General features: G+C 64.9%; 2 protein-coding genes across 2 annotated transcripts in view; both read left to right on the top strand.

Annotated features, from left to right (window-relative positions):
* The window catches only part of MNEG_3776 (1,2-diacylglycerol 3-beta-galactosyltransferase), a gene marked incomplete at both ends in the record, with an annotated part of 6824 nt that extends 3492 nt beyond the window's left edge, over positions 1–3332 (top strand). Inside the window, 6 exons of the mRNA XM_014047750.1 lie at positions 425–488; positions 696–817; positions 1261–1767; positions 2065–2175; positions 2394–2612; positions 3015–3332. Of these exons, the coding sequence (XP_013903204.1) occupies positions 425–488; positions 696–817; positions 1261–1767; positions 2065–2175; positions 2394–2612; positions 3015–3332 (1341 nt within the window). The remainder of the gene's footprint in view (positions 1–424; positions 489–695; positions 818–1260; positions 1768–2064; positions 2176–2393; positions 2613–3014) is intronic.
* A 692-nt stretch (positions 3333–4024) lies between these two features.
* MNEG_3775 (hypothetical protein) lies at positions 4025–5424 on the top strand (the record flags this gene model as incomplete). The annotated part of the gene is made up of 5 exons (XM_014047749.1): positions 4025–4145; positions 4414–4491; positions 4654–4819; positions 5181–5232; positions 5413–5424. 5 exons carry the CDS (start codon positions 4025–4027, stop codon positions 5422–5424), a joined length of 429 nt encoding a protein of 142 aa, XP_013903203.1.
* Between the last annotated feature and the right edge of the window lie 7523 nt (positions 5425–12947).

The raw sequence follows: 12947 nt of genomic DNA, 5'->3' as shown, positions 1-12947 counted from the left end.
CCCACCGCCAGTGGCAGGGCGCCCGGCAGCAGCGGCAGCGGCGGCAGCGGCATCAGCGGGTGGCTGCGTGGTAGCTCAGCGCTGCGGATCTCTTTCCGCGCCGGCCTGGGCGGCATCGGCATGGGCATCGGCGCAGGCGGCATGGTGCGGCGCTGGCGGGCAAGATGGCAGTGCAGTGGCCGTGCAACAAGCCCGCATGAGATGCCGGTTGACGATGCTACTCCCGGGATGGAAACCCGGCTAGCCTTGGCACTTTGAGTTGGCCGCGTGGCCCTCTCACGGGCCATCGCTACACGCGCTGTCTGGACTCACTGACCCCACCTCGCATGGGTGCGCATCCACTGCATGCCTTTTGGCAAAGCCTTCACCAGCTGAAACTACCCTGCCTTGCCCGGCCCCTTCTCATCTGCGCGCCCGTGTGCAGTGGTGCGGCCCTGCCAAGGCGGACCTGCTGCGGCTGTTCCCCTTCCCGGGGCGCAGGCGGAAGGGTGCGCATCCGCATGCACCGGCCTGCGCTGCTTGCAGCTCAGAGAGCATTGCAGACCTCATGCGTGTGTCGGCGTCGCTTCACTATGCACTGGGAGGTGGAGGGCCTCATACGCTTGTGCCGGCATCGCCGCCCACGGGGTCGCACCTGCAGCACTGTGCAGCGCCCGATTCTCTTCTGCTGTCGCGGGTGCCACCCACGCGCGCAGGCCCCCCCAAGGGCGGCCAGAAGACGGTGCTGATCATGATGAGCAACACGGGTGGCGGCCACAAGGCCAGCGCGGAGGCGCTGCAGCAGGCATTCCGGGAGGAATACGGGGACCAGTACAAGGTGGGGGGGGGGGAGGGGGGGGAGTGTTCGATGGGTTTAGGGGCGCAGAGAGTTGGTGGTTGGAGAGGGGGCGCTGTTGGTGAGGTGGGGGTGGTGCAACACGCAGTGGTGGTGGTGATGGTGGTGGTGGTGTGGTTGCGCACCAGGTGGTCAAAATGAGAGGTGGCAACGTGTTGCTGAGCCGCGTCGATGGCAGGGACGGCGCACTGGGGGGAAATGAGTGGGATGGGGGGAGGATGTCGCTGCTGATCTCGGTCATTCCTTCAGCACCGGCAAAACCGAACGGCTCTGGCGGCACCCTTGTTAGCCTGCCTGCTGCATGGTCGCCCATGGCAGTTTGCACCGCATACCACAGCTCTATTCTCCTATGCTGCTCCTTCATCCCAAGTACTCCAGCCCTTACCCCTCACTCACGTCCCCCCCCCTCTCCCTCCCTCAATCAGATCATCATTGTGGACATGTGGAAGGAGCACACCCCCGCCCCCTTCAACACCCTATGCGACTCCTACTCCTTCCTCGTCCGCCACTCCATCCTGTGGCGCCTCACCTACAACATGATGCAGCCGCGCCCGCTGCACCGCTCGTACTTCGCCGCCGTCAACGCCGCCGTGTCGCGCCAGCTCAGCGCCGCCTTTGACGCGTACGACCCTGACCTCGTCGTCTCGGTGCACCCGCTCATGCAGCACATCCCGGTCCGCGTGCTCGCGTCCCGCGCGCGCGCGCGCGGCGAGGCGCCGCCGCCGTTTGCGACGGTCGTGACGGACTTCACGACCTGCCACAACACGTGGTTCTACCCGGCCGTCACGCGCTGCTTCGTGCCGACAGCGTTCTGCAGGAGCCTGGCGCTGGAGAACGGCGTGCCCGCGGACAAGATCACGGTGCACGGCCTGCCCATCCGGCCGATCTTCAGCAAGCGGCTGCCCGCCAAGGCGACGCTGCGGCGCAAGTTGGTGAGCGGCGGTGGAGGGCGGGTGCATGCGCGTGGGACTAAGGGCGACTGTTAACGAGAGCAGGCGTGTGGGGGTGGGGCTGAGCCCATTCGCGGCAAGGCGCTACACGGTGTGACGCCAGGGAATTGCGTCTGCTGCTCTTGCGGCCAGTGATACCTGCCCGCGGTGTCGATGTTGCATGTTGGCTGTCACCCTTGCATGCCTTCATTAAATGATCTTTCGCCATGGCGTTTGCTCCTCTCAGCACGCACCCGACTCCCCATGCACCCGGCCGCCCCTGCTCACCGCCCTGCGCAGGGCCTGGTGAATGACGCCCCGGCCATCCTGCTGGTGGGGGGCGGCGAGGGCATGGGCAAGCTGGAGGCCACCGTTCGGGAGCTGGACGCACGGCTGCAGGGGAGCGCGCAGGTGACACCGGTGACGCCGCTTAGGCGCTGGGTTATGTTGGTCGGAAGGGGTGTGTGCTGACCGATTATTGAAATGTTCTCTGGGGTTTGTAGAGCAGAGGAGCTCAAAGCATCGTAGCTGCCTTCATCTGCTTGGAGGCACATGGCGCCGCTGCAACTGCCGCATGTAGCAAACGACCCAACATATTCCCTCCTGTTCTATCACGCCTCGCGCCGCAGGTGGCGGTGATCTGCGGCCGCAACAAAAAGCTGCTCAACACCCTGCGGTCCACGGTCTGGCCGGGCGGCAGCCACGTGGTGGCGGTGGGCTTTGTGGACAACGTGCACGAGTGGATGGCGGCGGTGGACACCATCATCACGAAGGCGGGGCCGGGCACGATCGCGGAGGCGCTCATCAGCGGGCTGCCCATCCTGCTCAACGGCAACGTGCCCTGCCAGGTGGGCAGGGGCCTCCGGGCTCCCAGACTACTACCGCGGGCAGTGGGGGCAGCGGGGGCAGTGGAGGCTTGGGGGCCGGCTGGCGGTGGGGTGGTGGCCAGTGGGCACGGAGGGCTTGGTTGGCGGCTCCCAAGGCAAGTGGGTCACAGTGTAGCATTTAAGGTTAAGGTCTAGCTCATTCTCAATATTGCCATCACAAGCAAGGCTCCTGGCACCCAACTCATTATGTGCGCGCGCACACACACACACACACACAAGCACACACACACACAAGCACACACACACACCTCTTGAGGAAGCTGCCAGGCCCACACCCTCGCACCCATCCACCTGACCACAATCTAACCTCCGTGCCCCAGTCCCACCCTCACCCCCAACCCAACTCCCACCCCACTGCCACAGGAGGAGGGCAACATCCCCTACGTGGTGGAGAACGGCGTTGGCGCCTTTGAGACCGACCCCGTCCGCATCGCCGACATCATGGCCACCTGGCTCGGACCCTCCCCCGAGGCCCGCGCCGAGTTCGCTGCCATGGCAAAGCGCTCCAAGGCGCTGGGGCGGCCACGTGCGGTGTACAACATCGCGCGCGACCTGGCAGGCCTGGTGGAGTCCGCCAAGGAGCTCGCCGTGGAGGTGGCAGCAGCCGCGGCCGCGCCCGCGCGGCGCGCGTGCTGCAGCGGGGGCGCGGCAAAGCAGCAGCCACTGGTCGCGCCAGCGTGAGGCTGCGGTGCGTGGCGCGTTCGGTGGCTGTTTTGTGGTTTGATGATGGGTCATATCGGTATTTCATCAAAGGACAAGTGGGCCTGCGCGCGTGCTCGGGCCCTGCGCAAATGCCCTGGTGTGTTTCCATGTCCTGTGCATTATTGGTTTATCAGGATTTGGATTAAGCATGCATTGTGCCATGCATTTGTAAATACTTTCCCGTCGATAAGGAGGAGTGGAGGCGCATGGGCGGCAGGGCAGGGCTTGGTCGCTCACACGCAACTTGAGGACGCTTTCGCGTGCGTGGGGTGCTCCTGCAACAAGTGTTGACCAGTGGTCAAGGCTCAAGTCGGCCCAACACCCGCCCGTGCTCGCATGCCCTCCACGCGCCTGGCAGCCCTTCATGCAAGGCTCTTCACAGCACCAGCTATTAAACACTGTGCGCATGAGGGGGCACTTTGCACTTTGCAGGCATGTCGCACGGTGAGTGGTGCCAATACATAATGGTTGTGTACCATCCGGTATCATACTGGGCGGTAGCGGGGCAATTAGATACCGCATGTTTCACTCATACTTGTACAGGCCGCACAGTCTGGGTCCCGAGCTTCCCTGTCGTTGCGAGCATTGAAACACCGGCCATGAGATCAACTTGCAGTGACTCTGAGCGGGCCTGATCGGTCAGAATCATGCTTGAAAGCCTGACAGCGGGGATGGCCACCGTGCTGGGGCTTGGGCGGGCCCGCAAGGCGACGCTCAAAGTCAGCCCGCCTTCCACGGAGAAGGCCCCGGACATGCAACCAAGCTACAGTGATGCGAACGAGGCTGTTTGCGGTGCGTGCCGCCGTGGCCGTGAGGAACCACACCTGGATGGCGGTGTCGTGCCAGGAGGCCTGCACGCAGCGCGAGCGGCAACGCACGACAGTGTCGAGTGCAGGGACAAGCGCTTGGCTGCGTGAGGGATGCTGCATGCAGTCACTCAAGCTCTGTGCACGCTGGTGACCGTTGACCCAGGCACAGCGTTGCAAGAGCGGTGTTCCCGCCTGAGCCGCTCTCTTTTGCCGTGTGACGGTCTATGTCCCGCCTGGCCCTCCCGCTACAGGCGGCTGTCGGCTTGGCGGCGAGCTCATCTGCTGCGAGGCCTGTCCCGCTGCCTTCCACCCCCGATGTGCCGGCTTTGGTGCGCGCCCGGCTCCGACGGCGGCGGTGCCGGCTCTGCTTTCTAACCCCCTGTGTTCGGGGAGCTGTCTCGCTGAGCATGACAGGCGTGGTGTGCTCTGCAGATGCAGCGCCAATTCGCCGCAGGCGTCACAACCTCAGCCATGCCCCAATGCGCGCGCAGCCAGTCCCGAGGAGGTGCCGGATGGCGACTGGTTCTGCTGGTTCTGCGCCAAGGAGCGCGGCGAGGAGCCGGCAGCGCGCCTGCCGCCCTTCCGGCCTCCGCGCCACCCCCAGTCTTACGTCATGCTGGCATCAGACGAGGTGTGCGAGATCTACTACCGCACCAGGTGCGGCTGTGGTTGTCAGAGTGCATGCATTTGTGCATGCGCATGCACATGCATGCATGCAAGCTCAAGACATGCGCATGGCCGCGCGCGTGCATGCGAGTCCGTGCGTGCTTGAGTGGCTGGTGGAGAGGTAATCCCTGCTAGAGCTGTGGCTGCATTGCTTCGGCTTAGGTTTGAAGGCTGCAAAGGCTCCCCTGTGGTAGCCGAGCCCTCAAGAGTGTGTCGCGCGAACAGTGTGTAGCAGGAACAGCGTGCGCAGCACCCGCGCTCCGCTGCTCGCCCCAAGAAGCCCATGCAGTGCTGCTCATGTGCGTCGCGCTGTCAGCTCCGTCCCCACACACGCAATTTGAACATCACACAGAGTTGTGGAGGACCAGGGTGACTCTTTGCTGCTGCAATACGCGGACATCGAGGTGGGGGTTACTGCCTGAGGGCAGTTTGGATTTAATAAATGTAGGACCAGTAACCCCAGCATTCTGGCCTTTGTCGCTCCTTGCGTGGCCTCAGGCAGTTCCCTCCCCTCGACCAGCCATCACTGGCGTGTTGCCTGACAGCTCAGAAGGACGCCCTGGTCGCCCTGCTGGCGCCCACAGGCCCAGGCCTAAGTGCACCCCCCGCCGCCAACCCCTCTCTGATCGAGTGCCCCTGCGCCACTCCCGTCTTGCCGCGCGGCCCTGCCGCCACTTATGCAGCACCCACGGGAGGTCGTCAGCATTGACAGCCCCATGCTGTGGCGCGGCACTACCGACAAGGTGTGCAGCGTATGCAGCCTGCCAGATTTCATGGGCCTATGCGCTTGCCCACCCCCACTGCGCATGAAGCCATTGTGGTGCCAGGCAGGCATCCATCCAAGTCCTCAAGACGAACACGCCCCCTCCTCCCCTTGGGCCCCTTCATCCATTTCACCCGCCCTCGTGTGTGGCGGACCATTTGTGAATGTTCAGGCTGCTTGGTCATTGGACGAGGACGGCCTCGGCTGGCGGCCAAACGCACGCCTGTTCAAGGTGTGTTCAGGGGGCTAGGGCGCATGCCAGGGGCGGTTGCCACCTGTGTGTAGGGGGGAGGTTTGCAGCCAAGTGGGGCAAGCCGAGGCGTCTCTTGTGGCGGTGAGGAAGCTGCTTGCCTTTGCACAGGCGACGCCCAGTGCACAACAGCCTCGTGGGGTGCAAAGGCGACCTCTTCTCAATTTGCCACCCATTGAGGCACCTCTGCGTGCTGCATGTCTCGTGCTGCCGTGCTACAACCCTTGCCACTTTATGCCCTGTCACCATCTCAGGTGGACCTGGATGCGCTGCAGGAGTCTGGCGCACTGGCTGCTCCTGTCACGGCCCTCGCCAGTGCGCCCAAGAAGCGCAGCCGTGCGCCGCAGCCCACCCAGCCGCCAGCGGATGCGCCCCCAGCGAAGCGACACGCGGGGGCGTCTCCAACAAATGGGGGCGCCAGTGACGGCACCGGCGCCGACGGGTGCAGCGGCAGCAGGGTGTTGCGGATAGAGCCGCCAGAGGTTGCAGTGGATGTTACTGCAGGCTTGCCATCGATTGAGGGCGGCGCTGGTGAGAAAACTGCTGCACTCCTTAGCACGACTTGTTTTGGTGTGAAGTCACATGTGTCATGTGCGGGTCCACAGCAGGCATTCAGGCACACACATTGACTTGCATACCCCCTCGCGTCACATGTCTGCCCCACCAGCCAACACTGCTCAATCCCCGCCTTTGCATTCTCTGGGTGCACCACATGCTTCGTGCAACGCTCCCCGGCATTCCTGCAGACCAAGCGTCTTTCACGACAGCATACGAGGCGTTCTGGCGCGGGCAGCTTGCCGCAGGGGACGGAAGGGCTGCGGCCAGACCGGGCAAGCGGGCGGCCCCGCGCTGCCAGATCATGGCAGCCGTGCCCGCGCCCCCGTGGCGCCTGTGGCGCGAGGTGCACTCGTGGGGCGGCCCCGGCGTGGTCACAGAAAACAAGGTGCGTCGCAGCCCAACCGGCCCGCAGCACCGCAGTGCGTGCGCCATGTCCACACATGTGCACCCCCTGTGCAATCAGCCTCCAAGGCGCCTGGCGCCCGTTCTACCTCCCCGCTCACCTGGCCCCTGGACTGCGCGCGCCTCCCGCAGCTGTGGGCCACTGTGGGCGGTGTGTTTGGCACGCCCCCCACTTTCACCATGCTCAGCTCGTCCACCAAGAAAGCTTACGCCAAATGCCTGTCGGGCTTCGATCAGGTGGGCGCGGTGATCTGTAGCCGAGGGGCACGGCGCCACCCCAGCTGCTCCCAGGCTGGCTGGTGCAGGGTGGTCCCATGCGACTGCTGCTGTCCCATGTTGCTGCTTCTTGCTGTGGGTGACCATTGTTGCCAGGAGTGGTGAATCACGCAGCGACCGCCACATGCACACCCACACACACGCCCGCCGCACGCCTGCCCACCAGGCCATCGACGCCGGGCGGGTGGCATTGCAGCGGCCGCTGCGCACGCGCTACCCGGCTGACCGCAAGAGAATGCTGGGTGGGCTATTGTTGCATGGGGCATGCAGATTGGGCAGGGGTGTTTTATGGGTTGTGGCAGGCTGTGGCCGTGGAGATCTGAATCCCACAGGGCCTGGCGGGAGGGTGGGGTGGGAGGGAGTTGACAGCCAGCACGCGTCTGCAACTGCTATTGGTGCGAGCGGATGGCAAGGGCCACGGCAGCACGCTATACAGCGGTACCTGCACAGGCGTTGCACGTTGACACCCCTACTATGCATTCCCCCGGGGTCTCTCAATCCCCAGCTGCCCGGGCGTTGCAGCAGCGTGGAGCGGACGGCGGGTGCGCGGAGGCGACGGGCAGCGCCAACGGCACCAAGCCACTTCAGCAGCAGAAGCAGCAGCAGGAGCAGCAGCAGCCACAGCAACAGCAACCCCAGCAGCAGCAGCAGCAGCAGCAGCAGCAGCAGCAGCCGCGGCGTCAGCAGCAACAGCATCAGCAGCTGCAGCAACAGCGGCAGCAGCCTCCTGCTGTCGCGGTGGAGCAGCCAAGCAGAAGACAGCGCGTGGCGCGTTCAGCGCCCGCTGTTGAGGCGCAGGAACTGGGGCCGTGCGACGGCGCTGCGGTCAGGCAGAAGGCGGTCAAGGCTCTGTCCGCCAGCCACACGGTCGCCACGCCCGCACCCACGCAAGCGCTGACGGTACCCGCGCCGCCGCTGCTAGCGTCACCGTCGCCGCCGCTGCAGCAGCAGCAGCAGGAGCAGCAGCAGCAGCAGGCTGATGACACAACACCTGGCAAGCGCTCTGCACGCCTGGCGTCGGCGGGCGTCAGGCGGCGGCGGCCGGAGGTGGGCGCTCTGGACCCGCGGGTCGTGAGCAGCCGGCCGATCCCCAGGCGGCTGCGGTCTGGGCACGTGCCGCGGCGCGTGGCGGGGCAGGACCAGGGGGATGCGCAGCAGCAGGACGCCTCCGCGACGCCTGCTGGTGCCGGCCAAGAGAGCGGGCAGCAGACGGGCCGCGAGCAGCAGCGGCCCGCCCTGGCCAACGGCGCCGGCCCGTCGTCTTCGGGAGCTGCGGTGGGCAAGGAGACGGCAGGCGCACACGTGCCGGACCCGGCGGCCAATGGGCCCTGCTCGGCAGGCGTGGCGTGCTCGCAGCCGGGCGGCTGCGCACCGCCGCCGCAACTGGGGCGCCTTCCACCGGGCAAGGGGATCGCGCGCGCCAGGGTGACCCCCGCAGCAGCGGCTTTCAAGGTGGGTGTTGCAGGGAGGGTTAAGGTTGCTGCTCCCCCGCCGCGCGGCGCTCGCCCACAGCGGGTGGTGTATATGTCGGCACCGTGGCGGTTGGCTGTCGCACCTGTCCCTCTGGCGCCTTGCCCTCACTGCGGTTGGCTGGATGCCTGTGCACTCCGCTAAAATGCACCACCTCTGAGTGGTTCAGCCAATCCTCTGCGGGTGTGACCCACACGTAGGCGGGGGACGCCGTGGACTTACGGCGAACATTGCAACAGGGCCGTTGCGCCAGCGGCTGGCAACCAGGCGTGCTGCTGTGCGTGGCGCCTGGCAGCGACTGGGAGGGCGGCCTGCGCGTCCTTGCGCGGCCCGTGGTGGAGGGGCATGCGGAGGCAGAGCCGGCCGGGGCGCAAGCGCGCGAGCAGCTGCAGGGACGGCAGCGGAAACGGCAGCAGGAGCAGCGTCAGGCGGCATCCAACGGCGGGAGCAGCGGCGCCGCTGGTGCTGCAAGCGGCAGCGATGGCAGAGCTGCTTCACCCCAGGGGGCTGCGAGTGGCGGCGGGCCGTCCCCTCCAAGGCCAACCATGGCCGAGCCTGTCTGGCTGCCGCTACTTTGGCGCGGCCCGGTTGTGGGAGAACCATTTGCGGAGCCGGTTGTGCTGGTGCGGCCCAGGCATACACTCAGCGGGGTCGGCGGCGGGTGCTGCACGGCCACAAGAAATGAGGTTTCCAAGGAGGAGGAGGAGCAGCAGCAGCAGCAGCAGCAGCAGCAGCAGCAGCAGCAGCAGCAGCAGCAGCAGGAACCGGCAGCCAACGCCGCCACCAGCGATGGCCGTCGCCCTGGCCGCAACAAACTGGTGGCTGCAGCGAACGGGTTGGGTCCTGAGCACGCGCACACAGCACACCTGAATGGCGTCGATCAGCCAGCCAAGCAACAGCAGCAGCAGCACCAGCAGCAGCAGCAGCAGCAGCAGCAGGAGCAACGGCAGCAGCGGCACGCGCTTCCATCAGGGAGCCGGGTCGAGGTGCTACGCCACGGCTACTGGTGGCCGGCACTGGTGGAGGAGGCGGTTGATGCGACAGGCTGCGGCCTGCTGCGCAATGCAGCGCTTCCCGAAGGGGACGGACTGGTGTGGCGTGCTGCGGGGCAGCACCAAATTAGGTGAGTGGTGTGGAGAGTGTAGGTCGGTGCTCTGGCTGCAAAGGATGCTGACGAGCATGCCTGTCGTCATTTGTGGCCCTGCAGCGAGGCTGCTGCACAGCTGCGCTATGCTTTCAAGGGCTTTTGGTAGTTGTACCGCATATATGTGCTGCTTTTGCCCATGGGTTGTCTGCCCTCACAAGCATGTGGCCCTCGCTTCCCCTGCAGGCCTGCGCCCCCAGTCGGCCAGGGCGTCCTGCTGGCGCCCGCATCAGAGGCCGAGCTGGTCCCCCTGGGCGCTCTGCAGCAGCAGCTGGCCGTGTCTGAGCACGGACACAGCATCCGCGCGTTTGCGAGCTTGGACTGCCTGCTGCCCTTTGTCGCACCCCTGCATGCGCCATGAACCTCTGCCGAAATGGGTCTGCCGCGTGTCATCGCGGCAAATCGGGATTTCAAACGCCTTGTGCTGCCAGCGCGCGTGCTGATGTTGGTACGGTGTTTTACAAACCTTGCATGCTCAAGCCTTATCTGGACACATGGACTGTAATTGATCACAGTGATCACAAACTCATGCCACACCCCCAGCCAATTCCGTCAGGACAAGCCCCCATCTCCCCGGCACGCACCCCTGTTGCTGCCAGATGTTGCAAGCAACGCTGTGCAGGCATTAGCAGCTGCTGGCCAGCGCAGTTCGCAGCGTCCCTCAAATTTCGCTGCGCATCCTCATGTGTTTGCGCACATTGGAGATGGCAGGTCAGGCTGCGGTGCCGCACGATGCGGTCAAACTCTGGTGCAGTAGTCAAGACCTGAGACGAATTTCAGAGCGACAGGTCCTGTTACGCATGAACCGATGTGATGAATATCTTTCTTTGAACCTTTGCTCAAATAAATTCGCACGACGCGGTACAGTAGCTGACCTTTGCTGCGATCCAACCAACGAACACTGGACAACGCGGTCCGCAAAGCACAGGACGAAGAGCAACACCGCAGCGATGCTATCATTGTAGCAAGATTTTCGCATTGAAAGCATGTTGCGATACCGCGCGCCGTGTCCCCAGGTGCGGGCAGCGCTGCTGTGTGCATGCCCACCTGCTGCATCGCTTGCAGCAGCTGAGCTTGCGTGTGTTACCGCAAAAGCAGTATTGTTTGTAGCCCTGATCACTGAATGCTGGGATGTACACGTACGCGCGGGTGCAGGTGGTGCGCAGGCAGCAGGAATTGGACCAGCTGGGAGGTGGGTGCACACGGCTGCACCGGGCTCCCCTGCTAGTGTTGCTGCCGTGTAGCGACTCACGTGGGGCCTGCCCCAGTGAACAAGGGGGGGCTGCCAGGTGCAGCGGCGGTGGTGGCGACGGCGGTGATTGGAGCAGTGGAGGCACCACGGGCTCACCAGCCGCGGCAAGGGCAGCGCAGCAGCCGGTTGGCAGCTACGTCCTGCGTGTGGCTGGAGGGGCACACGGGGCGCCTGCTGCGCAGCTGGTCGCTGACCAAGTCAGCTGGGGTGATGCTGCGCTGCCAGAGGTGCGCTCTTTCACTTGTTTTGCTCCACCCTGTGCTGCTGGCATCGTGAGTCTTGTGGGTGGCACAGAAGGGATCCACTTGTGGCTGCTTGCAAGTGCAGGCCATGGTGTGCACGCAAACGGGACATCCTCCCTCTCCTTGAACTTTGCTGCAGGGCATTGTCGGGCTGCTTATGGGCGGTTTTGACGCATCGATTATCCTCTGTGGCGACCCAATGGCCATGACAGCTGGTGTTCAGTTGCCTGGGTCGCGCGGCCAAAGTACCGGCGGCAGCAGTGGAGTAGAGCAGCTTCAGCAGCAGCAATTGCAGCTGCAGCTGCAGCAGAAACATACACGGCAGCGTGGTGACCATTGCGCTCTCTTTGCAATAGCAAGGATGCTGAGAGCGGCGGCCACTCAGGTGTTCCAGCAGACAACGAGCGCCGATTCCTGCGGGCTGCAGGTTTCCCTTTCAGCATGGTCTTTGTGCGGCGACACCATTGCAGACATCTTTGAGGCTGCCCAAAGCAGCGACTGCGGCAACGGCAATGGCGGCAGCAGCAGCGGCGGCGATCGCAGGCCACGGCGCGTGATTGACCCCCAGGCCGAACCGCCCACGCTTCGCATCGAGGTAGATAGCGGTGACCAGATCACCAAGGCCTTCCACCTGGCAGCTGCTGCTAGCGAGGCAACAGCAGCTGCAGCGGCAGCACACCCGGGGCCGACCAAGGGCACGGGTATCGGCGTGCCGTTGCCGCGGGCGATGTTTGGTCGGCTGGACTTCCACTGGGCCTCGGCGGGGGGCCGGCTTCTCAGCAGCTGCCTAACAGTGGCGGACCTGGGTCCCATCACTGGCGCCCTGGCCGCCACTGCACTGCTTCCGCGCTCGACGGGGGGCGGGCAATCGCCAACGGCTGGGCCAAGCTCGGCTGCATCAACAGGAGCCAACGCGTTGGCGCGGGCTGCGCAGCAAGACCTGAGTGCGTTGTGGGGCCTGGTGTCGCGGCTGGCAGATCAGCAGAAGGATGCAACAGGTGGGCAGGTCAACCCCTTCGTCATTCCTGCTATGCTGTGGTTTATAATGCTGCCCTCAGAAAGTGTAGCGGCCCGCAATCCCCCACGATTATAGAAAAAAGTGTGTCACCTCCATGTCTGGGATCACCAAACGCTTCACGCACCATTCCATTGCATCATCAATCTCCCACCGATGCGTTTCCATAGGCTCACCCGTGACAATCAGCCTCAGGGACAGCCCACTCCTGCAGTGCGTCGGGCCCCTGATTGCGGGCCGCAGCGCCTGCCACTGGGCGCTGCGCCTCGCTGCCACCCAGTGCGGCTCGGGCGAGGGCGGGTTTGATGCAGCCGCCGGGCCCCACGAAGTCGTCCGGTTGGTTTCCAAGGCGCGTCGCATAACGACCGGGCTGCTGTCATCGAGGGCCATCGGCGATGCGCAGGAACAGGGTGCGGCGGCAACTTGCTGTGCCGGGGCCCGCCAACAAACGCGTGCAGGAGTGGTGCCATTCTCACAGTTCTGCTGGCAGGCGCGGGCGGCGGTGGCACTCAGCAACAACCCAGGGCCAGCGACATCGCGACGAACGCCGCAGGCTGGGCAGGGTATGGCAGCCACGAGCCCGGCAGGCCGAGGGAGCGGGGTGGCACCAGAGGCGACGTCAGATGCCGGTGCCAAGTTCCTCGACGTAGACCAGCTCCAAAGATCAGCAGCTGCCACGGCGCTGCCAGTCAAGCGGCGCCTAGAGTGGCAGCCCCGCCTCCAATTGCGGCATGGTCGTGGCGGCAG

This window comes from Monoraphidium neglectum, assembly GCF_000611645.1.
Source record: "Monoraphidium neglectum strain SAG 48.87 unplaced genomic scaffold scaffold00491, whole genome shotgun sequence".
Lineage (NCBI taxonomy): Eukaryota > Viridiplantae > Chlorophyta > Chlorophyceae > Sphaeropleales > Selenastraceae > Monoraphidium > Monoraphidium neglectum.
The sequence above is the reverse complement of the archived record's forward strand: the minus strand, read 5'-3'. Positions and strand labels throughout refer to the sequence as shown.